Genomic DNA, 23,465 nt, shown 5'->3' with positions numbered 1-23,465 from the left:
GGACCGTTTCTGCAAGTGTCCATGGTATGGCTGCTGGCACCAGTGACAATGCTCCTGTTCCCTGCAGGACTGAGGAGGCCTGGTGCAGGGGGAAGAGTGTATGCACATACTGCATATAGGAACACCAGGAGCTGTGAATGTGGGTGGTGAAAGGACTAGGAAGTGCTGGTGCAGCCCTCACATCCTACTGGTGCTGAGAATGGTTGATTTGTGTGGACAGGTGAGAGTGAAGAGAACCTCTGCTTTGCAGTGACAGCACCAGAGAAAGCCACAAGATGGACGTGTGCTCCTGACAGTTTTGCTAAGGCTTGGAGATCCCTGTTCCCAGCCCTGGTCCCCATACTGTTTCATCAACCAACATTAAGGTTGACTTAAGTCCTCCTCTGCTGCTCATTTGCTGTCTTCTTCCTCCCTCCCTCCAGTGCCAGCCTTTCCAAACCCCATCCCAAACCCCTTGCACTTCCCCTTACTTACAGTGCTGCCATGCCAGGCCATGGCATTCCATATGTGTTTTGAGTGTGGCTGGCAACTCTTCTGGAGGGGACAGCCCCTGCCAATCACATGACATGCAGACAGGCAGACACTGCCAGCCTCAGGACATCTCTGGTCTTCTCCCCTCCTTCCTTCTACCCAGACAGCCCTGACACTTTCAGCCTTGCTCAGGGACACCAGAAAACAGCTGACAGACCAGATAGACATAAGCATGTAGTCTTCAGGAAAGCTGTGCCTCTTTCTGTTCACACATCTTTACCTTTCCTCCCCATCCCCTCCAGGGAAAGGTAAAACAACAGCTTGTCAACAGGACACAAAAGTACATTGTTGAGAAGGTGTGAGAGCTTGGGAGAAGGAGGAAACAGCCTGGAGAAGAGGAATATTCAAGTACTTGGAGAAATGAAGGAGAGACTTAAAGGATAAAAAACAGAGAAAGTGAGTCAGGGGAAGAAAGGAAGGAAGGAAGCTATGGAGGGCTAAAAGGGATTGAGGACAAAAGCACAGGAGTAGAGGAGGACATGGGACAGTAAGAGAGCAGAGGAACAGCACTGCTGCAGTAGCAGATGCAGCCATTTCAATGAAGAGAATGAGGAAGAGGTATCTCTTGTGCTCCCACCCTGGCCCCATGCTTCTCAATCCATGGCTGTTTGCACTCCTCCAAGATCCTCAAGGTGCTATGCCAAGCGGAGCTGTGGCTGGGGGAGGTCCCAGCAGGGACCCCCTGTGGCACTGTCTTCCCTGCACTCCCACAGCAGAGGGGCCATGTTGCAGGGAAAGGTTTGGCCAGGACCTGCTCAGTGCTGGTGGAGAGAGACCACTGCAATGGGGGATTGCAGCAGGGGCATAGGGTGATCCCATGAGTTGGGGTGACCCCAACACACATTGGTTTGATCTGCACAGAGTCAAATGCCTGTGACACAAACATGACTTTTGACCTTAGTGCTGGGCAGGGTAAATGCACCCTTTGCAGCAGGAACACGTTATTTTCCTCTGGGTTTTGCTTCTTTTGGAAAATACATCAATTTTTCCCAAGTACTTCGGTGCTTCTCAAATAGATGCTACAGGCCAAGAATTAATTCTGTCTCCTCCCACCGGTCACTGGCTCTGAACCACAAAAAATGCCATTCTCTCATCTACCCTGTTCCAGACTGTCATTTCCCCTTGGGAAGCCATAGCAAGAAAAGGGAATTAAATGCCAGGCCACAGTGCCCTCAGACCAACCAGCTGCCTTTACACCCATGGAAGATCCAAGGGAAATTTCTGCTGACATCTCTTGAAACATGCATGCATCGACTCCACCATCACTCCCAGAGTCTCTCCTTGCCATGTCTCCAAGTGATAAAAACAGGATTACAGCATGCCCCACCCCTCCCCCCTCCAAAATCCATGCCCCTAGTAATCCTTCCCTCCCAACACTATTTCCCCCAGGCAAGATACACAGCTGAGACACAGAAACAAGAGAAAGGAGGCTGACAGACAATCCACTGTGCAAAAAACAGAGAATGAGGACACTCTGGGAAGGATGGGGGAGACGCCCTTGTCCCTCTCTGGCACTCAGGACGGCACACGCACGTCAACACACACTCACACTTGCATCCCCTCACTCCCATGGAGGATGTGCCACATGCTTCAGAGACAGGCCCATGGTTGAGTCAAAGGTAGCAGGGGTGGGTGACTGTCTATCCAGTCACCACGTGGCTGTGGAGGGGGAGGGTCTTTCACAGGTTACTTTCATGGTTTTCCTCCGTCTCAACAGTCATGGGGGGCAGTCCTCCATTGCCATTCAGCCGTTTGGCCCTGTAGGTCTCATAGTGGATGTTGTGGGTCACTTCTTTTAGATCCTGAAGGTGAGTCCTGCAGGGGACAAAGTGGGATAGGAGAGGATATGATAGCTAGTATCAGTACAGTAAGTATTATTCTTCTGATGATAATTTCACTCCCCAAAATAAATGGAAGATTTTTTCAGTCAGTCAGTTTAGCTAATTATTGTTACCCCTCTTTCTGCATGGATAGCATGGGTGCCATCATACACAGCTGAGAGCTGGAGGATCAGCATTTGAGAACACACAGGCAGGATGCAGGACATGGGCTGAAATCCCTGGCTGTGCTTGCCAGTGCCCTGCCCTTCTTGCACCTGTGCCACTGGCACAGCCACTGGCCATCCTGGTGTGTCAGAGCAGACTGGGACTTATCTGAAGCAGTGGTGAGACAAGGAAGCATCAGGAGGTATATCAGGTTCACTGCAGATCATAAGCGGCAGAGCACTGCTGTGAGCATCATCCCTAACCTCCGCAGACAGCCTGGGGGCTTGGATTGCTATAGGCTTTGAGAAGATCATTTGGATAGGATGTTTTTACTGAAAGACTTCAGAAAAGCACTTCTGCTGCAGAAGGTATTACAGAACAAAAAGAGGAAAGTAGGGTGATGTCAAAGCATTGTAGCTGGCCAAATGTCTAAATAGCACCATACCCAGTAGTGGAACGAGCCACAGGGCTTTGGTTTTGAATGGTGTTTCTGTTATTTTCTTTTTTTTGTGTGTTGTTTTTATAAGCAAGAGAGGTGACCCTGGATCTAGAGCTCTCCTGCAGAATTTGTGCTGAGGCAACTTCATGAAACAGAGTAGGAATAAGACAGGATGATGAAAGCTAATGAAATATGAAGCTTTTCACTTCCAGCCCATATGTTCCAGCACATCCTTCAACCTGGAATGAAACACAATCTAGGATGTGGTTGTGACCTCTTTATTACTGATCTGTTGTCAGCAGCAAATAAATTTTTTGCAACCTTAATGGGATTTTTTTGTTTGTTTGTTTTAAACTCCCTTAATGGGAGTTTTTACAACCTTGAGAGGGGTGGTAGTATCCTGCCTTTCTCCAGGCATCCAGCTCATACATGAAAACTAGCACCTACCTGACATAGTGGTCATGTCACTAAGAGATGCACTAGAACTCCCCTTTAACTTAATCCAACCCTATACCACATAAGCTTTCACTGCCTGAAATTTACTTTATTTCCGTTTTAGTAGGGGCTATTTCATTCTGAGTGGATCTCAGGAAGACTCCCAGCTCATCAAGAGTAAACTTGATGACCTTACCTGATGACAAAATCTCGAAGTAGGGCAAATTCACAGTGACTGAGGTTTTCCACTGAAAAGAAAGCAAGCAATTGTTACATTTGATTTTTTCAACAGCCCCTTTGTGGTTATAGAGCATGGGAAAGTCACTGCCATGGGGGCAGGTTCCAAGTAGGTAGAGCTTGCATACTTCAGAAAGGACAGACAGTTGTCTGAATGCCACACTGTCGAGCGTTGAGGAGACACTAAGAGATGCTGAGCAGTCAGACATGAACCTTCATGTGAAAACCAAGGCAACCTCAGGAGCTTAGCTTCATATGCCATGGTGTTCGGAGTGGCTCCAGCTTCTGCCAGGTGGTGACAGTGGCGTCATATTGACCGTGGCAGTTCCCTCCTGGCACAGCTATTTGAGAATTCTCCTTTTGCTTGGTTTCAAGCATTTTGTCACAAATGGGATGGGAAGGTAGCCACAGGACATGCTATCTAGACCCTTGTCTATTACTGTGATCTGCAGACAATACTTTCAGTGCCCATAAGGAAGAGGTTTTTTACCTTCAATGATTCCCCAAGGTGTTTTCCGGCCCAAGACTCTTTTGCCATTCACTTGGTACTCCTTATCACTGCCCACTACTGCAAAGGGCATGCTTTCCTGCTGGGGAGAAACACGTGGAAAGATCCATTGAACCCATTCCAGAGACCAGCACCATAGTTCCCCATCTACCTTTCCACCTCTCAGCTCAACAAAAACAAGACCTTCTCCTAGGAAAGAGATTCTCCAGGGCAAAACTTCACTGGCTGCACTGGCTGTCCCTTTCACCCCTCAGTGCTATCCCTGGAATTCTGGACTCTTGTTTTCCAAGTGTCCTTGCACCCCAACAAGCTTAGTGGGTAGTTTGCAGCAGTGCCAAGGGCTCCAGAGCCGGGGCAGGGCTTTTCTGCATTATCTCCAGAATTTCTGAGGAGGGGGATGACCAGAGAAGAAGTACCTTAGCATAACCAACAGGGGATCTGTCAGCCCAGAGCTGCTCATATGGATAGTTTGAGGTGAATATTTCTGACCAGATTTTAGTTCGTCACAGTAGAAAGACAGGACTCAAAAAATCCTTCCCTATAAGCCACAAGAACATTCATGAAGTTAAGTGGCTGAAATTGTATTGAGGAAAGCCAGAAATGGAGTAAGAGTGTAGCTTTCCTGGAAAGTAGGACAGTAGGTGAGGCTACTGGGGACCCAGATATCTCTAAGCACAGGGAGAAACTATCTGTTTCCAGAGCACAGAGTGCAGGAGACTCTGCGATCCATAGGGTTGTGCAGATGTTCACAGGTGCTCTATCTGCTTTATAGATACCCCTGGAAAGAGACTGCAACTACCACAGGAATGGAAATTAAAAAGCAGCTTATTTCTTATGTGTGAGGGCAACGATGCTGAAGTGCAGAACAAAATGTGGTGCGCTCCCCTTCCCCACCCACAATAAAATGTTTCCTACCCTGATTTTGTCATTCTCTGTTTTATCTTCCAAATCCTCATCAAATTCTTTCTGGGGATAAAACTCGATCCCATTTACTTCTAGTTCCTTGCGCACCTAAGCAGAGAGACAGTTTGGAGCACAAAGCAGCACAAACCTGAAGGGAAGGCAGTTGGCAAGGCCAGGCAAACACATCTGGGACATTGTTCCAGTGGGTGGAAGCTGAAGGTACTGTCCCAAGGAAGGGCACAGTTAAGTGAGGACACAGGGCAGCAATGATGAGTTGTTCTTCCCAACCTCAGTTACTTGTCTGGCTCTCCAGTTCACACGACAGAATATATCACAAGACATCACAGGGATACACACATTTCTTCCTTCTCTAACAGATGCCCTCAGAGGTATAAACAGCCGCATCTTTAGGACTTACCCACCAACCCTACATTGGACTCTGCGCACACCCTGGGGACTGCACTGCAATCCCAGGAAAAAGGATCCCACTTGTTCCTCTCGCCTCCAAGCCAGGGCAGGGGAGGATCCCATCCAGAAGAGGAGATACTCACTCTTTGTTTGAATTCGGTCTTTTCCTCCAAGGTCATGGTGTCAGCCTTAGCAATAATTGGGATGATGTTCACTACCTTGCTGAGATGTTTCATGAACTCCAGGTCCAAAGGCCGCAAGCTGCAGCCCAAGAAGGAACAAGATGGAAGAGGTCACTTTTTACCCTCCTCGCCTTTCATCTTAATAACTGTCCAAGCATCAGGGCACCAGTGAACCCTCCCTTGTACACACCCTACTTGCTGCCACCATGTTCTCATCTCTTTCTTCCCATCCATTCTGCCCTCTGACAAAAAAACACAGTGGCCTTTCTCCCACTCTTGTAATTTTAGACCCTTTCAAGCCCCACAGCACCCAAAATTAAACTAAACAGTGGCCAGCCCTGCTGGCAGGATCCCTGGCTCCACATCTGAGGTGCAGCAGTGTAGGGTATATATCTGGCATAGAGGTACCAAGGGCTGGAGGAAGGATGAGGGACTGTGTACATACGAATGGCCCGTAGGGGAGATGAAGTAGAGGCAGCAGTGCACACGTGTGTCTGGAATTCGTTTCTTCCTTGCAATATTCACCTCCTCTTTCAAAAACTTTTCATATTGTTCATTGATGTATTTCTCAATAGGCTCCCAGCTGTTAAAGTGGGAGAAAGAGATGAATAGACAGGTACAAATTTCCTCATGTTTCTGCCTACAGTGTTCCCAGCTCTGACAGCAGCAAAGCAGTTTTAGGAATAAAAAAAATCCACTTCAAGCATCTCGCCATCAGCACAGATGATTAAGTGTTTCTATAACTAGGCACAGAAATAAGCACTCACCATGTAATACGTGCATAGCCACAATCACACACAGAGATCCATGGTTTCACAGTCCCATGGCCCCATTATCAGGCCCCTGAGTGCAACAGGATCCCAGGTGCTTTCAAGAGCCAAGCAGATGACAGTCACTCAAATACCATCTTAACTTCAGCCCTTTTGGGACACAAGGCCTTGACCTTGTAAAACTCACCAGTTCTCATTGTTTATCTGGTCCCCAAATCCTGGTGTGTCAATCACTGTCAGCTTCATTTTGACACCACCTTCTTCAATGACTAGGGGAGAAATTGCAAACAATCATACTCCTCCCTGGGAACCTGCTCTATCATGAAACATATCTCTTGTGTCCCACAAGTGAACAAGAGAGCTCTGCCCTCATCCCTGCCCAGCAAGCATGACCAGACCAGGCTGTGTCATGCCTCAACAGTTATGACCCTCATTTGCATGTCTGACCCCAAATTTTAGTAATATCTGCGCAAAAGCCACGTTACAACACTGCCACAGGAAAATGAATTTTGTACTACCCAAATGAGGTACCTACCTAAACACAACTTCTCCTCTCTAATGCATCATCCTGAATCTGAGATGATGCTCCTCACCCTGCACCACTGTAGGAGATGTGCTGATGCTTTTTCAGGAGGTGTGCACTGCCAGGCTTGGGATGGGACCCAACAATGCAACTTGTATAGCTTATTAAATGTAACTGCAGGTGAAAATGACTTACAGCAAGGCTTAATCCACAACTGGAGATTAATGTCTTAGACAATGAAATCTCTCTAAACATTTTTCTACCCCTCACTTTTGGCTGAGGCATCAGGAGCATTCCAGTTTAAGAAAAGCTTTGTCTGTCTCTGAAGCCATCTAAAATTGTCCTTTAGCTTTCTATGGAGAAAGAGCTGCCTAATACCAAAGAATTATTTGCACAGACTACTGGGATCTTCTGCAAGACTATGCTGAGGCATCAGTATTGCTTCCACTGGAGCAGCCTGGCTCTTACCATGCCCAATGGCTTTGATCTCCACTGTCTTGGGGATCTTCTCCTCCCGGTTCCAGCCTGAAGATTTGCGGCTCACCTGGGATTTGAAGAGGGTGTTTACCAATGTTGACTTTCCCAGTCCGCTCTGACCTGAGGATTGCAGAGAGGAAGTTTGTGACATTTGCCACAGCCTGGTGATGACAGCAGGCCCAGTGAACAGAGCTAGGCTGGCGGGGGAAGAGGGTGGAGGTATCTCCTTGCCTTGCACAGGCCCTGTTTTCCTTCAAAGCAACTTCTGTCTGCTCCCTCATGCCCTCCCTGCAGGGCTTGCTCTCCCACCTGGCCTCAGGGGACAGTCCCTAGCCATGGTTCCCAGTTCCGCAGCTGGTCTCTGCCTACCTACAACCATGATGTTGAAGTCGAAACCTGTCTTCATGGTTTTCTTGCGCATCTGCTCAATTATGGTGTCAATGCCGATGTAGCCCAGCAAGCTGGTGTTGATGCCCATGGGTTTCATTAATACGACTGGTTTTTGTCGTGGCTCTGGGACCAGCTCAGACATGGCTGCTTCGTTTTTGCTCTCCACTGGTCCTGCATGGGCACAAAGATTGAAAAATCATCATTGAGGTGTACCAACAGCTTCCTTGCTGAACTGTCACAGGGGGCTGAGGGCAGCTTTGAGCAGCCTTTTCAAGGGCTATTGAGGATAACTGAATGTCAAGATTTTATTTTAAGACTCTGGAGGAACATCTACTTGAGTTTCCAGAACACTCTTCTATGTACCACTCCAGACAAGGAGGTGAACTGAGGTTCACTGAGAATGCAGCATATTGATGCCTACCTCCAAACAGCAGGAGCAGCGGCAGCGAGGCTGGCTGGGCTGATAATCACATACCCAAAGCTCTATATGTCTCCTTATTTTAGTCTCACAGCTCTCAACAGGATCACCCCTCAAGTTCACCATAAAATTTGCAAAGGAACAGACTTTAAAAAATTATGTGTCAAGTCCTGGCATTGAAACAGAGTTTGCGATGTACCATGAGGATTTGCAAGCTTGGCTCTTGCCAAGGCTGCATTACTGCCTGTGGTCCACAGGCTGAGTTCCTCAGAGGAAGACAGTGGTGGAAGTGAAAGCATGGCCATAATCTCTGTGCTTGCCTCCCACCCATAGATCAATGGTTTTTGTCATATTCAAGAAACTAAACATCATCATCAGAAAATTAATTATCTGCATCTTTCCCTTCTCATCTCTGCTTCCTCAAGTCTTGTCTTCCCTGTAAAACAGTCGGGTAAAAAGAAAACCCTGAGGGCTTTCCAGCCTCCCTGACCCTTTTTTGGATGATGGCACACATTGTTAGGGGCAGGCCTCACCCATTTATCTCTTTCTCATTAGTGAGTAGCTCCCACCCGCTGGGAGGAAGGCGGAGGTTGGGAGAGGACAGGGCATGGAAGAAAAGCTCTAATTGGTGGGGAAGGGAGGCATGAGGAATGCATCTGGAAAGGAAGATGAAGGAGATAGAACCAAATACCTTTCATCTACAAGCCAGCTGCAAACCAGAATTTCTCCCACTCTAATTACTTGACTCCCCCATGCTTTGTCTCATTAGAGGGTTATTTTTCCAGGACAGAGACAGAATGCATTTTGCTTGGTAAATACTTCATTTGTTTTGGATGCCACTTCAGTTCAAGCATCTCACACTAAATTATCCCTTTCCATCATTTTGGCAGAGTTTTTTCTCCTTGTGTCAGAATCCACTGGCAACAGAAAAGGACATAAGCAGCCAGGCAGGTGACTGCCATTTGGTGGTGACACATACCCCTCTTTGCAAGTTAAATGACTCAGAAGTCACCGGGCTGGGGACACTGAGGGCACCAATCTAGGGTCCCTGTGATAGCTTAGTCAAGCTAGGCAGAGAAAGATTGAGAAGATTTTGTTCAAGAACAGGGGTGGGCTGCAGCAGGCTCCATGGCTGACTGAGGGCCCTGCCTGGCACTCCCACATCAAAGCTCCGGTGCTGACGCAAGGGATGCTCTGCACAGTGAAGATTTCACATTTTTAATAAGCTGTAATATTCCCACTATCAAGTGCTATGGAAAGACCTTGTGAAAGGGCCCCCCTTGGCAGGGAGAACGGTGCCTCCACTCTTGGGAAGTCTTTTATATAAAACTGGGGAGGAGGAGCTTTCCTCTGTGTGAGACGATGGCAGCACAGCCACTCATGTACAGCACTGTGGGTAACATCTAAAGGCTCTTGTGCCACCTCTGTTCCACCTTGCCCACACAGGAGAAGTCAGTGGGAGGATGGCTCCCCTCCTGCTTCTCCCCACTGAGGCACTCTGGGCTATCATCACCCTCTCCTGAAGCAGCAAGCAGCACCCTGGGGCAACCAGAGCACAAGATGGACCATTGGCTTGAGTCAGACTGGTAATTTGGAGCACCTCATGCTGCCGGGAAGCTGCTGGAGGAAGCAGCCTGCCAAGCCAAGTGCTTCTCAGCTGCAAACCTCTCTTACAACCATCACAACTAGTATGTGCCTTTCCTGCTGACGAAACACCCCCTGAGGCTCCTGTTGTCTTCTTTCAGCTTTCTCAAAGCTGATGTCAGCCAGGAAAGCTCATCTCTCTGGTACAGCACAGGAGGCCAGGCCAGCCAGTTCTCCTGCACTCTGCCCTTCACTCGTCCTCTCCCAGGCTGCCCACATCACCTGTATCATGGTTGTGTGGTTGTGCTGTGTCCCTTATGCTGCTGCAGTGTCCTCCATATACACCCCACACAGCCCTGCTGGGGTCCTACCTACGGCTAAGAGTGGGAGAAGAGAGAGAAATGGAACGTTGAGGGAGTTAGGGACAGGGGGATGTGGCCCCAGTGAGGCACTTGGCTACTGGAGTAAATGGGGGCACTTAAACCCCAAAGGAGGAAGGGAACAGGTCAAGATGGGAAGAAAGCCTAGCTGAGCAGCTGCATGGGATGGGTGCAGGACACAGGCCATGTGGGCTGTGACCCTTTCAATGCCTGGGTGGGAGTTTGTCCTTAGGGAGTCTGTTGCCCTCTCCTTTATTCCTTCAAACCTTGCTCTTACCTAGGGAGGAGAAAGGAGGGAATTTGCTGTCAAGCCTCAAGGCTCACTAAGAGGTTCATAACTCATCTCTCAGTCTCACCAAGGAAAGCTTTGCCCAGACCCAGCAGATGTTGCTAACTGCTGTGAACATCATAATAAACCATTCCTTTGCAGGCTTTACTGTTAGAGCTTGCAGTGACTAGGGCAGATATTTCAGATTCAGGTGTTTGGGCAGCTGTAGAAAACCCTGAGATTGGGAGAAAATATCTCCAGAAGTCTCCTTAAATATATTTCCTGAATTTTATATCATAACATTCAAGGAGTCAGGGTAAGCCACCTGCCTTTGTCCTCTAGGTCACTTGCCTTCCTCTCTGCGTGGGGCTCCTTCCCATACAGCCTCAGGCACAGAAGCCCCCATTTTGCAGAAATTTTCCCAAGGCTCATGTTTCTGCACATGGCTTTTCATCTTTTGCCTCCCACAGATGAATTCAAGGAGCCAGCTGAGGAACAGCCTGCTGGAGGGTTCAGGGTGTGCAAAACTGGGACCAGAGCCCCAAGAGGCTCCCTGAGATATGAAACATGCCTGCTCACCTGGGTGTGGCTCTGTTTTATGTGCACTAAAGCTGATGCTGCTAGGAAGCCTCCTGAGCACACGGAGTGGCTGGTTAAGGGGTGGCATAATGTTTCCTAATAATGTGGGCACATCCCACAGCCCTCACAACCGTCCCCTGAACTGAATGCACGAGAAGCACTACAGCCAGTACAGCTCATAATGAACAGAGGAGTAGCCAAGGTTAACCACTTACACCTACTGTTTGCAAGGCCCCCTTTTTCCCTGCTGCTTTGTTCTGTGTGCTAAGAGAAGCTCACTTAAGAGGGCTGTAGCTGGTGATACCGCCACGCTGCCCAGATCCAGCAGGAGGTGGCCCTGGTCTAGGCTGTTAGGGAATATCGGGCTCACAGGAGATGCTCCATGTGACTGGACCAAGAGAAGGCACAGCTTTTGAGACAGGGACAGGCAGAACCAGAATGAGTGCCCAGAGAGGTCCCCATGGTCCCAGCTAGCTCCTGCTTCAGACACCCATTGATTCACCCCAAAACCTCTTCCTGGAAGGCTGGCATATGTGGCCAGCAGCAGACACCACTACTGCAGCTCACCCTTCATGCTCTGATGTTCACAAGGAGCTGTGTGGGGACAGGGGTGGTCCTGCAGGTCCCTTAGGGGCTAACATCTACTATGTCCCGATAACCCAGATACAGTTGCATCCCCTCCCCCTGCCTTTCCATCCTTTGTCTGGCAAGAGGGAGGGAGAGCTGCAAACAGTGCTCACCACAAACCAGCTTCCAGCAAGGAAAAGCTATTTAACCCCCACATAACACATGGATGGCCTTGCTGCAGCTCTCCTCCAGTGCAGCACAAGGTTGTCTCTCTGCAGCTGGACACAGTGATCCTCACACACATCTCACCCCAGCCCCTTCCACTTACGCAGTCCTGTACCCACAGTGCCACTCCCTCTAGACATGGAACAGGGAGGAGGGATGGGTTCAAAACCTGAAGGCAGAAGCAGGCCCTCAAAGGGCGATGCCAGGTTACTAGGAAAGAAAGCAAGCAGCTGTTTTAGTAGTACAGCCTTCCTGGAGTTTGTGGGGATCAGGACCTGCTCCTTGCTTCAGAACTGCAGAGGTGCTGGACTGAGCATCTCTCCACTGAAAAAATACCTTTCCCTCCTCAGTTCCCATGATGACCCCAGGGCATTTCAGCTGCACCCTGCTGGATGTACTGCCTGACTTCAGAGTACAGAACAGAACCATTCTTCTTACCAGATCTTTTTGCCTGGCTTGAAAATCATCCCAATCCTCTGGGCTGCCACAGCCTTCCTGACAGCAACCTTTCTCCCCTTCAGCACTCTGTAAGGGGCTTGGGCAAGAGCCCGGCTGCAGTGAAATCTAGGGCAGCACGTGCCGAAGCCTCTCTGGAGATGCAGGAGCTGGCAGTGAAGGAGCTGGGCACATCCCCAGCCACCACAGCCCCATCCCTGCCCTTGGTGCTGCTCTCCAGCTGTACAATCCTTGTCCCATGTCCCAGCTCACCCCCGGGTGGCACAGCTGTATCACAAGGTGAGAGGACGCTGAGTACCCCTGGACCAGGGTACCCACACCACCACAGCTGCCTGTGCCCCTGCCCCCATGCCTGCTGGCTCCTGTGCAGAGGCCCAAGGAGAGGCATAGGACACCCCCACTGTCTGTCACTGGCAAGGGACAAGCCAGGTGCCAAGGAGTTTGTGGGCACTCCCCAGCTGGATTATCCCTTCCTTTCAAAGCAGTGCCTGACACTAGCTACTCCCCATCAGCACCACAACCAGCTGCTGCCACCAAAAGGAAGAAAACAGAGGAAAGACAAAGCCAGGACCGATTTCCCGCACTGCTCTCCAGGGTTCTCCCTCCCCCATGGCCAGAGCCGGGCAGCGTGGGGGCACCTCGGAGAATGCCTGCGCAAAAAGCCCCAGCGGTGTCCCTCTGCCCAGCCCCGCCAAGCCCGGAACATCCTACCTTTGAACATGAAGCTTCCTTTGTCTCCGAATCCTCTCCCAAGGGGATGGGTCTCCCCCCACTTTTCTAGCCTGATGCTGATGAAGCAGCACGGTGTGCTGTAAGGCTCCGCTTGCTTTTACCTTTGTCTTCCCTGTGTCCTCTTCTCCCCCCTCTCCCCTTCCTTCTCCAGTGACTATTTCAGCAGAGCGGGGATGCTGGTGCTGCTCCTGCTGCCATCGTCATGTGACCTGAATATTAAACATCTCCGCAAAATCTCCCCTCGCGCACCCTCCCCGGCTCCATCCCAGGCCCCCGCCAGCCTCCCTGACTTGTGGGGGGAGCTTGGCCTCGAGGTTGGAGGGGCCGCTGCCGATGAGGCCCCCATGGCCTGGAGGGGACCTCACTGCGCACCCACACCCCACAGGCCTTTTCTTGCCCTTTTCCCTCCCAATTCCCCAGCCTTTTCAGCATCTCTGCTTGTTTAGGGAGGGGCATATTTAACCCTTCACAGCCTAGTTCCGGCAGGGCGGAGAAAGGGTACTCTTTGCCCCTAGGTATTTCTTGGTATCAGGGGACAGCAAAATCTCCTTCTGCTTTCCCAGAGGGAGAAAATTGGAAATGTTTTGGTTCATCAAAAGCGATTTGCCCTTCAGCTTTGCTTGCGGAGATGTGAGTAACCTTTTCTCCTCCAGCACCATGATTCCTGGCTGTCAGCCCAAGGTGCAGAGGCAAGAGCCTGTGCTGTCCTCTCGGCGTTCGTGTGTGTGTGTGTGTGTGTGTGTGTGTGTGTGTGTGTGTGTGTGTACAAACGTGCAGGTGTGTGCGTGCCTGCCTGTGGCAGGCAGGGACAGGTCCTCCCACTTGGACCATATTTGGGTACACAGGTCACATCCTCATGTGCTCTGGCAGGCACCTCCGTGTGCCCGTGCCTGGAGAGCCATGTTGGATGCGTCTGGCTGCTTGCATCTTTGGATGGGGATGCCCTTTCCCTGCTTTGCATTTCCTTCTCCTACATTTGTGAGCCCTGGCCCCAACAGGCACTGTGTCCCTGTCATGCTGTGCTGGGGAACCAACATCTGAGAACGCTCTGACCTTGGAGTCAGTGGAAAGACAGGAGCACCATGTGTTCCTCCACCACAAGACAATCCCCCTGGGTGGGGGGCCAGGGTGTAGGATACCTGGCAGACTTGTCAGTAGTTTGGGGTTACTCTTTTTGCAATGCTCTGGGACAAAAAGAAAACTGCACCCACTAAGGTTACAGGAACGTTTAGAAGTAATTGTCAGCAGTTACCCCGAGCTAGGCTGAGCAGTGGACAGGATAGTTTCTGACAGACATTCCAGCCCCCACAAAATCTCCTGACGTGGTGACCACAGTTGCCTGTCTCCCCACCGGGTGCCAGGCTCGCAAACGCGCGGGCTGTCCTCCCACCAGCTGTTGCCCACCCTCGATTCTGGCGTGGGTCGAGAGGAAATCACTCCAGGGGGAGGAAGCCCCCATCCTCCCTCTCATCACCCTACCTCTCCCGAAGGGTCCTGCCCATATTGGGCTCCATGTCATCGCCAAGGGACGCCTTGGTGCTTTCCCTTCCCCTGCCCAGCCCGTCAGCAGAGACCCACCGGAGCGTGGTGGGGCGCAGAAGAGCCCCATCTTCGCCACCAGGGTGGCCTCGGCCCCGTCAGAGCTGCCGTGTCGCTGGGGCCCCTCGGCCGCCGCGGGCCGGGACCGAGGAGGGATTGGGGTGACAGGGGCCGGGCCCCGCAGCCGCTCCCGGGGGAGCCCCCCGCCGCCCCCGCCAGCCCGGCGCAGGGTCACCGAGAGGTAGCTCCGCTTCGTGCAGGCGGCGGCACCGAGGGGACTGTCCCGCAGCCGTGAGGGGCCCGGGACGCGGCTGGGGCCACTGGGGCTCCCTGGGGCGGACAGGCAGCTGCGACGAAGGGCGGTATCCTCCTCCATGGCGGTCGGCAGAGGGCTGGAGGCAGAGGTGCGACGGCAGGGGGCGGGGGCTGCCAGGCTGTCCCTGCGGTCGGGGTTGTGGCGTCTCGGGGTGCAGGGCTCCCTGCGGCTGCTGTCATTCACATGCTTAAGCTCCCACCTCCGGCCCTGTCCGGCCAGCCCGCCTCCGGCTGGGACAATGGGGCCCTTGTGGCCTGCGTGGCTCGTTCCCACGCTGGGTGCCATGGCCGCTCCTGCCCAGCACCTTCCTGACCTCTGGCTCCAGCAGCCCCACAGCGTGGGCAGCTCCACAGCTCCCCTGCCCTGCTCCCATGGCAGGAGGTAGAGGAGTGATGCAGACCTGCCAGGTCAGGCCGGTGCTGCCTGCTGCCAAGGACACTGGGTGGGATAGATTTAAAAAATAAAAAAAAAGAAAAGAAAAGAAAAGAAAAAAAAATTTGAAATGCTTTCCCTTCCTCTCTTAGTTCTTTTCCCCTCAAATGCATATTCCATTGCAACAATTTATATCTCACCGTATGAGTTCAATGGGTGCTTGTTGGGTGTTCATCCAAATTGATGCTTCATTCCCTTATTCTGAATTTCTTTTGCTTCTTCTTTATCATTATTACGATTATTTCTTAATTCTGCCAACTTTGTGGCATTTTCAGGGTCAAGAGGGATTCAGCTTGCCAATCTACACCTTCCTCACTGTAAGAGACTTTGAAGGGCAACACAAGGAGAAAGGTGTTTTGATGGGATGGGATGAGAATATGAACGGTTTGGTGGGCAAGTGGGACCAAAGAGAAGGAGAGACAAGCACCCATAACATGGCAGGGACAATGGTTGTGTGACTTCAGGTGACCAGGCCTGAGGGAAGTGGAAGAGGAATCACCATCCAATGACCCATATCAAGCCATTGGGAGTGCTGGTAGAAGGCAGAGCTCAGGACGGTGTGTGTTCTCTACTTCCTTAGGGGCAAAGAGACAGAAAAATGAAAACAAGAAAAAAACCCAACCTGATATTGTGTAGTATAACACAGCACAGAGAAGTACCTTCTCTGATTTTTATGCCATTTAAGTCAGTATCTGTGACTATTTCCTTCTCCCCTGAGATCTTTCTGGTTGTACAGATCTCACAGAGGAGAAACAATCTCAGTTCTCTGGCAGCGGTTGCCTTTGGCTTAGTTATTCTCAAGTAGCCTGGCAGTGTAGCTGGCACAAGAGCCAGGCCGATGGAGACCCACCTTGTTAGAAAGGAAACCTCACTGCAGATTGCTCCTTGCTGCCTGCCCAGAGCTAGAGTGAAGTAGCTCCCAGGGGGAACAACAGGAAAATAAAGCATTGACCATGCAGTTTGTCACACACTTCTGCTGGGGAAGTCTTTGACACTGCTGACAATAAAGTCTTAACGCTGATTGTGGCAGGACTAAACAGCATGAAACATAAGCTAGATAAGATGAACAATTAGTTTCTCTCTAATCCAGCCCTCACCTGGTTGCTGACTTCTTTTGCTCAGTTTCTGCATTGAGTTATGGGCAGAGTGGAGGCCAAACAGGCCCAACAGCATGCAGAGGAAGACACGAAGGAGGGGGGGAGGGAACCCCTGTAAGTGCAGGCTCCCCTCCCCAGTGGGATAGTTTAACTTCTTCCTGACCGCTCCAAACCCCTCAGCTCCAGTGGAGAGGCTTTTATGCTATCCCACAGCTCAGCTGTGTTCATTTACAGGGCATTCCCACCTATCAGGGAGTCAAGGTGATGAAGCAGGTTTCCAAGTATGGCTGTGATGTGCCAGAGGGCAGGGAAGGTGAGCCATGCAGGTGAGGGTGGCACATCAGACAATGCAACCCAGCCCCAAGTTATGAAAAGGTATCTGTTTTCATACTCCACCTGCTCTTTGAGTTTTGCCAGGGCAAGTATATCTTTGGGCACAGCAGCAGTCGCATTCACTGCATTTCCCTGCTGAGTGAGACTCCCCAGTTAGGGTACTTGCATCACGGTCTCTGTTAGTTGGCTGAATGAGAGGACTCTTGACTTGTCCTCTGTCTGAAACAGAACTAGAAAGCTCCTGCCAGTGTGCCTGGTTTTGGTGTGGAAAAGAATGGTAAATACAATTGCAGTCTGGTAGATGAAATGTCCCAGAAAGACCTAGGATATTTGCAGGACATCCTGATCCATTCCTTAGAGCTAAAAATTAACTTCCATCTCCAGAGAATTACCAACTTTCAGGCTGCACCTGTGCTTTGAGCTTTTGCCTGCCAGGGCAAGCAAAACTTTGGGTACAGGAGTAATCCCACTCGCTGCGTTTCCCTGCATAAATCACTCACAGCAGCCCAATGAACTCTCTTTCTTTCTTTGGGAATGGAGGAGAAAACTTCCTGCTCCCAGGTTCACAGGTGGGGCTGAGTGACACAAGTCAGGAGCTGTGGCAGATTTTCACAGCTGGCCTGAGGAACCCCTGCTGCTGAAAGGAGCCACTGGGGACTAGAGCACATAACAATGAAAGGACGCTGGAGATGTGGGTTGCCAATATACTGGCTGGCCCAGGTGCTGGAACAGGTTGCACAGACATGCACATAGGATGGTGGCACCAGCTAACGTACCTGCGATATGCAAGAGTGGGGCACACAGTATCCCCCCGTCCAGAGCATTCACAGCACCATTGCACCTATGTACCTGCAAAGAGTTGGGGTGGGAGGAGAGGACACACAACCTCTTGCCACAGGCTCCTTGCTCTCTCAAACCTCCTGGTACACACTGGGCATTACACTGGCCTGGCAGGGAGAGAGAGGATGGGAACATCCCCCTCAGCCCCAGTGTCACAGCTTCATACAGCACTTTGGTGGCTGGTCATCCCCGTGACAGTGCAGGAAGTCTATAAACATGGAATTTTGTGACAGACCCACGTTATACAGCTTGAGTCCAGAAAGCAAAGGTGGTACAATGGGCCTGTTTAGATGGCAGGCTCAATGTTCCTTCTCAGAGACATGCAGGAAAAATGGGCTGAGGGATGCTTCACAGCTTTCATTGGAAAACAGTTAGGGAAGGGCCTATCCAAGCTGTAGGGCTCTGCAGTACAGGGGACTGAACAAGTGCAAGTTGCTTCACAGACCATACCATCTCCCTCCATGACAGGGGAGCTGAAGGTCAGGCAGATCAGGAGCAGCTCATGCGGTAAGTCTGGCAGCACCCCTTCATGGAGATCTGCAGAACGTTCTCACCTTGACACAGGACTTGACAGGACCCCTTTAATAAAGACATTTAATTTGAATGTGGTGCATCTGGAATGGATGGATAGATGGATGGATGTTCTCCATCTCCCAAACAGACACAGAAGGGGTGTGCACTTATCAAGGATAAAGGCATTCAGTCTCCGAGGCTCATTGAGCCCTTGGTTCCTCTGCACAGGGCTTTGGCAAGCTCACCATCCTAGCACCAAGAGTAGGGGCTGGGAAGAGCTCAGCTGAAGCAACAATTTGCATTGAAACCCCATTTATTTTCCCCAAAATACCCCTTGGACTTGGGCAGACTGTGTTAGTTTTAACCTAGGGAATAGGAGTACAAGGTTCTGTATCCCTTTGCAAAACCTGGTACATCTCCTACTGAAGGTCCTCTTGAGATGCCAGGCAGCTCAAACTCAGGTGATTAACAAGGAATATTTCATTTGAGTGGTTCGTCAGTCTTGGCCATGGGAAGGAGCAGAAATCCTTGGCTAGCTGAAGAGCTGTGAGCACACGGGAAACCCCAGCCACACAGATCTTGACTAAGAAGCAAAGGGGCAGAATGGTGAGTGACGAGTACGAGACCCAGATCAGCACAGAGCTAAGCGATGATCAGCCCCACTTGTACCAGGGCCGGACTGCCATCCCTAGTGAGGCTTGTGGCCTGCTGCCTACCCAGGAGAGATGCCTCTGTGATGGGCAGCTTGTCAGACCTCAGGCACCCCAAAGGCCAGGTTGTCCCGAATCATGAGTGTCTTCCGAAGGTCTCGCTCCATGATTGGCCTCTGTGTTCGCCACTTATGGGCTTCCTGAAGTCCTGGTTCAAAGTAGTAAATGCAAGCTCCAAAGCCCACCAGGATGAGAATGGAGATCACCAGATACACAGGCACAAACCAATCCAAGAAGTGGGGCATGGCTGCCAGAGAAAAGGAGAGAAAGCTCATGCAGTAGGAGCACCCAAAACACACCTCCACCAAGACTGATCACAAGACATCTGCCCCATCAGCAGTGCCCAGTCCCTCCTCAGAGCCCTGCTGCACCAAGTTTATGCTTGGTTGCACATGAAGGCACTTCATCCACTGGAGAGGTTAATGCATTTGGGGTCATTCCTGGGACCCTGCACAGAGTGTCAGTTCTGCTCCGTCCCCACAGAGGGGGTTGAGCTTTCTTGCCCCCAGCCCTGCTGCCACTGATTAAAGGTAGGCAGTGGGTAAATATAGCTGCTTCTCACCTCCTGCTTGAGGGAAAATCTGCTTCCCCTGATACTCTCTCACCCCTTTGAATACCCAGTCTGAGGTGATCTGGATCAGGACTGAGACCTCCCTTACCACACCTCTATTTCATGTCCTGCTTTGCCAGGGCTCAGGGTCCTTGGTTCAGCACCAGTCTTTGAGCAGATCTGAGATCCCTCCACCACATCAGCCACTGTGCAGTGGGGGACACTCACTGGGAGCAACTGATCTGCCTTGCCAAGAACCCCTGGCCAGCTGGTTGCGAGGTGAGCCCAGAGCAGCGTTGCCCTGGGGAGCACAAAACAACACCACACTGTGGGATTGCTGCTGGCCCAGTGCTAAAAACAGGACAGCAGGAAGGAGCAAACATCCCCTTGTCCAGATGTCAGGCTGAAAATTTCTGGAGGAGTGGACAAATGGGGTCCCAGCCCCATAACCTGCTGGTGCCCTGGCACACTCTCTCGCCAGCATTATGGCCCTGCTGATGCCATGCTGAGGGCGTGCACCCTAACTTAGGGCCATTTAAATCCGTCACATTTGAGCCCATCCCTTATCCCCATCCTTTGAGAGCGAGAGAGCAACCCACATTGCAACCCACAAAGGTGCCCAACCTGTTGAGCTCTGCTGCTTGCTCTGCATCAAAATGCCAGCCCAAGGTATGGATCATACAGGGACAGAAAAGGGGATCAAAAAGCACCTCCCACAAAAAGCACAGATACGACTTCATCAGGCACCAGATCTTCTGGGTTTTGCACTGTGAATGTGCTGCTTGTTAAAGACTTTGGTGGATTAAACCTGGGACCCTCATGCTTGGGAAAGCACTAAAACGCAGTCGTGAAAGGAAACTTTCTGTAACCCTCGCCCCTTGGTGGGAGTGATGAAATGCCCATTGACTTCAGTGGGGACAGAGTTAGGGGAGACCTGCACCCATATCAAACTCCTGCTTTTCCAGACAGATGAAAGTTGTCATGTCTGACCATCACTCAAGTCATCCCTCTGCAATAACCAAATCCCTTGCACAGGATGTTAAGAGGAGAGCTCTGAGTATTTCCATCCTCTTCCCTGCTCCTCGCCCATAAGGTAGATGCCTTTTCCACACCAGGGCTGGGTGGTTGGTGGTTGTTTGTTTTGGTGTTTTTTGTTTGTTTGTTTGTGGGTGGTTTTGTTTTTGGTTTTTTTTTGTTGTTTTTTTTTTTTTTTTTTTTTTTTTTTTTTTGTGGTGGTGGTTTTTTTTTTTTTTTTTTTTTTTTTGATTGGTTTGTTTGTTTGTTTTCTTCTTCTCTTTTTTTAATACCACAGCCATCAGTTGTTTCCAGTGTGCCCAGCAGCATTTATCTTCTGGATAAATGGGTATCTTCTGGACACCTCTTGTCCCAGAAGGGCCTGTAACAGTAAGTTTTTTTTCACAGGGTAAGGTCTGAAACAAGCTGCAATTCTTATAACCATAAGCAAAAAAATGCAGAAAATGCCTGATTTCCTCCTACTTACTGGCATGGATCTGATCTGGACACTGCTGCTGCCTCTTTATGCTGTCTGTGCTTTCCTCAGGTGAGCAACTGCTGAGGAAAGCTCCTACCATGACTTGGATAAACACCACAGAGGTGTTGTGAGGAGCTGGGGAGTTTCTCTTAATGCACCTTAAGGGACCATGTGACGAATTAGGCACAAACCCCAAACCCCTTCCTCAACAGGACTTGGGTCTGAACTCTGGACCAGAAACCCCTCAGCACAGCTTTCCTACATGCTCTGCAAAAGTAGCTCCTTTGCACCCCCTGCACCCTCCAGCTGCAGCTGCAGACATCCTGGGGAACTCAGGCTGCAAATCCCTTTTTCAGAGGTGTCTCAGCAGCTGGGATCTGTCCCTGTCTGGCAACAGCAATGGGCAGGGTTAGGCACACTGTGAAGGTGAGTTCAGCTTGGACCTCCTGGGCTGACAGGAGGAAAGCCAATAACCTTTCGCTTTCCAATTTGTGTGAATGAAGCTGCCATCCAAAAAAGCACTGCAATAAAAAGCAGCCCTACAAACTTCCCAATTCATCCCTTCTCCATCACTAGTAGAGCTAACATATCCTAGCTTCTCACCAGCAACCTGTTCTTCAGTCTACTTGCTATGGAGCCCTGTCCTTGTGCTGTGCCCCCACGCTGCTCACCTGCCCCCGCCCCCTCAATGAGAGGTCCTCATCATGGCCAAGCCAAGCGCTGGGTGAGGTGTCAGAGCCCCCCTCCAGCCTCTGCAGGGCTAGCCTGGAGATGCAACTTGCTTTTGTCAGGCGGGTGAGCAGAGTTTCCTGCAAATACTGAAAAAATTGAGTTTCATTTAAAGATGTCAGCTTTCTGGAGCAGTTCTGCAGATATTAAATGTGCCTTAACCTTGCTAGACCAGTTGATCTTCGGCACCTCATTTTGCAGTGGGGCATCCATGTCCCCTCAAAGACATGAAAGAGTCCTTGGTCTTCCATCCAAAAGCGTGTCTCATACAGATAAGCTGTCTGACCCCTTTTAAACCCATGCTACACCTCCCTCCAGCCTCTTGCCTTCAATGTCGCCCATGGACCCCCTATGCCACCTCCCATTGCCCCCGAGGTGCTGTGGGTACACTTGTGACAGGAGCCCCAGGAGGCAGGTTGCAAGTGGCAGGGCAGAAACTGCTTGGGGGAGGCTAGGAGCAGCATACCTGAACACAGGAGAATTTGGGTACAGAACCCTCCCGCGTGCACGGCTGGGAGCACAACCGGGATTGCAGCGTTACAAGCCGTGGGCTCGGCTCGACCGTAGGAGATTCCCTCGGACCTGGGCACCCTGGGGCAGGCTGCAGCTTGGGGCTCGGAGCTGCCGATGACTGGGGACCCAGACATGATCTCGCTCCCATGCACCGCATCCCCAACAAGCACCGCTACCTGCCCTGACTGACACCTGCCACCTACCTTCTTCCACGGGTGCAGGGCGACGGGATGAGACTGCTCCCTCCGGCATCTGCCGGGTCCCAGCCGGGATGAGTCAGGCTCCTTTCCCGGCCAGGCAGTGCAGGGAGAAGGGACCGCGCCAGAGAGCCGGGCGACAGCGGGAGGCGACAGGGGCGGATGGGCGGGAGGCAGGGTAGGAGGGATGGCGGGAGCAGCCGCGGCGGGCGGGGGAAGGACAAGCAGCCAGCAGCGTGGCCTCACTGCCTACCGGGACTCCCTGGCAGTGTCAGCCCCGCTGCAGCCTCCCCGGGGCACCCCATCGCCGATCTTCCCCCACGCACGCAATAACGACTGTCTGCAACCGACTGCATCCCGGCGCGGGGAGGAGGGGGCGTTTTAGCAGCGCTCGCTATGGCAACGAGCCTCCCCAGCTCACCCGCACGTGGTACCCGGGTCAGAGCCACGGGGGAGATGGCCGCGGGATGCTCTCCCTCCTCCCGCATCATCTGCAGCTCGGCTGCAGCCCTGGAGGAGCAGAAATGCTGGGGGCAGACGCGTGTGAGCTCGAGATGATGGAAATGGACAGAATGTTCAGGCTCCACAGATCTACCAGCGTGTGCAGCCCAGACACTGGGGGCTAGTGGATTTTCATCAGTGGGTGAGAGGCAGAGAGAGAGGGGTGGAAGAGGAAAGGGGGCTTCAGGGCTTTTATGTACAATTAAAACAATCAACACTTTGACCAAAAGAATTTTACATCAGGAAACAGAAAATCAGTGCTATCTGAAGTACTATTCTTGCTTTCAGTGAAATACCTTTTTCCTGAACCAATACCTAGTTCTGTCATTGCTGCTGCTGACAAGAGATGTTTTATTAAAACATTTTCAGCTTTTCACCAGCACAAAAATGGGGACATGCAAACTGGTTTGGTTTTTCCATATTGGGTTTTGTTGTTGTTGTTGTTGTTTGTTTTGTTGGTGTTTTTTTTTTTTTTTTTTTAAGGGAAATTTTCACCATGACCCAGAAATTGTTTAACACAAAAAAGTTTTTGCAAAATCAAACAACTGGCTCCAGCCCGAACAACTGCCTGCTCCCATGCCTGTGCTGTTCAGTTCTACACACTTGGTTTTTGACACTTACAGCCCTGCAGATGTGCCACAGTGGGTTATTGTAAAGGTTTGTGGGATGATTAATATCCACTGAAATGTATAAGGCCCGAATTTGT

At 51.0% G+C, this 23,465-nt stretch overlaps 1 protein-coding gene and 1 long non-coding RNA gene across 9 annotated transcripts; both read right to left on the bottom strand.

Moving 5' to 3' along the window:
* Window positions 1-103: 103 nt before the first annotated feature.
* Window positions 104-22,695, bottom strand: SEPTIN3 (septin 3). 8 transcript variants are annotated; one of them, XM_040062059.2, is made up of 10 exons: window positions 22,265-22,691; window positions 7,768-7,959; window positions 7,390-7,518; window positions 6,586-6,667; window positions 6,074-6,211; window positions 5,590-5,707; window positions 5,051-5,146; window positions 4,118-4,217; window positions 3,587-3,638; window positions 104-2,346 (listed from the first exon to the last, which is right to left on the bottom strand). In XM_040062059.2, the coding sequence occupies exons 1-10, from the start codon at window positions 22,311-22,313 to the stop codon at window positions 2,211-2,213; spliced, it is 1,092 nt and encodes a 363-aa protein (XP_039917993.1). In that variant the 5' UTR covers window positions 22,314-22,691; the 3' UTR covers window positions 104-2,210. The 8 variants fall into 8 exon arrangements, with proteins under 8 accessions (XP_039917993.1, XP_058276196.1, XP_039917991.1 ...); XM_058420213.1 differs by lacking the exon at window positions 22,265-22,691 and adding an exon at window positions 18,784-18,897; XM_040062057.2 differs by lacking the exon at window positions 22,265-22,691 and adding an exon at window positions 17,491-18,257.
* On the bottom strand, window positions 15,157-17,467 carry LOC120751743 (uncharacterized). Its single transcript, XR_005700525.2, has 3 exons — window positions 16,382-17,467; window positions 15,425-15,609; window positions 15,157-15,290 (listed from the first exon to the last, which is right to left on the bottom strand). It is a non-coding gene; the product is annotated as an uncharacterized LOC120751743 (long non-coding RNA).
* Window positions 22,696-23,465: the final 770 nt, after the last annotated feature.

The sequence above is a fragment of the Hirundo rustica genome, chromosome 4, assembly GCF_015227805.2.
Source record: "Hirundo rustica isolate bHirRus1 chromosome 4, bHirRus1.pri.v3, whole genome shotgun sequence".
Classification (NCBI taxonomy): domain Eukaryota; kingdom Metazoa; phylum Chordata; class Aves; order Passeriformes; family Hirundinidae; genus Hirundo; species Hirundo rustica.
This window is presented reverse-complemented; position numbering and strand designations above follow the sequence as displayed.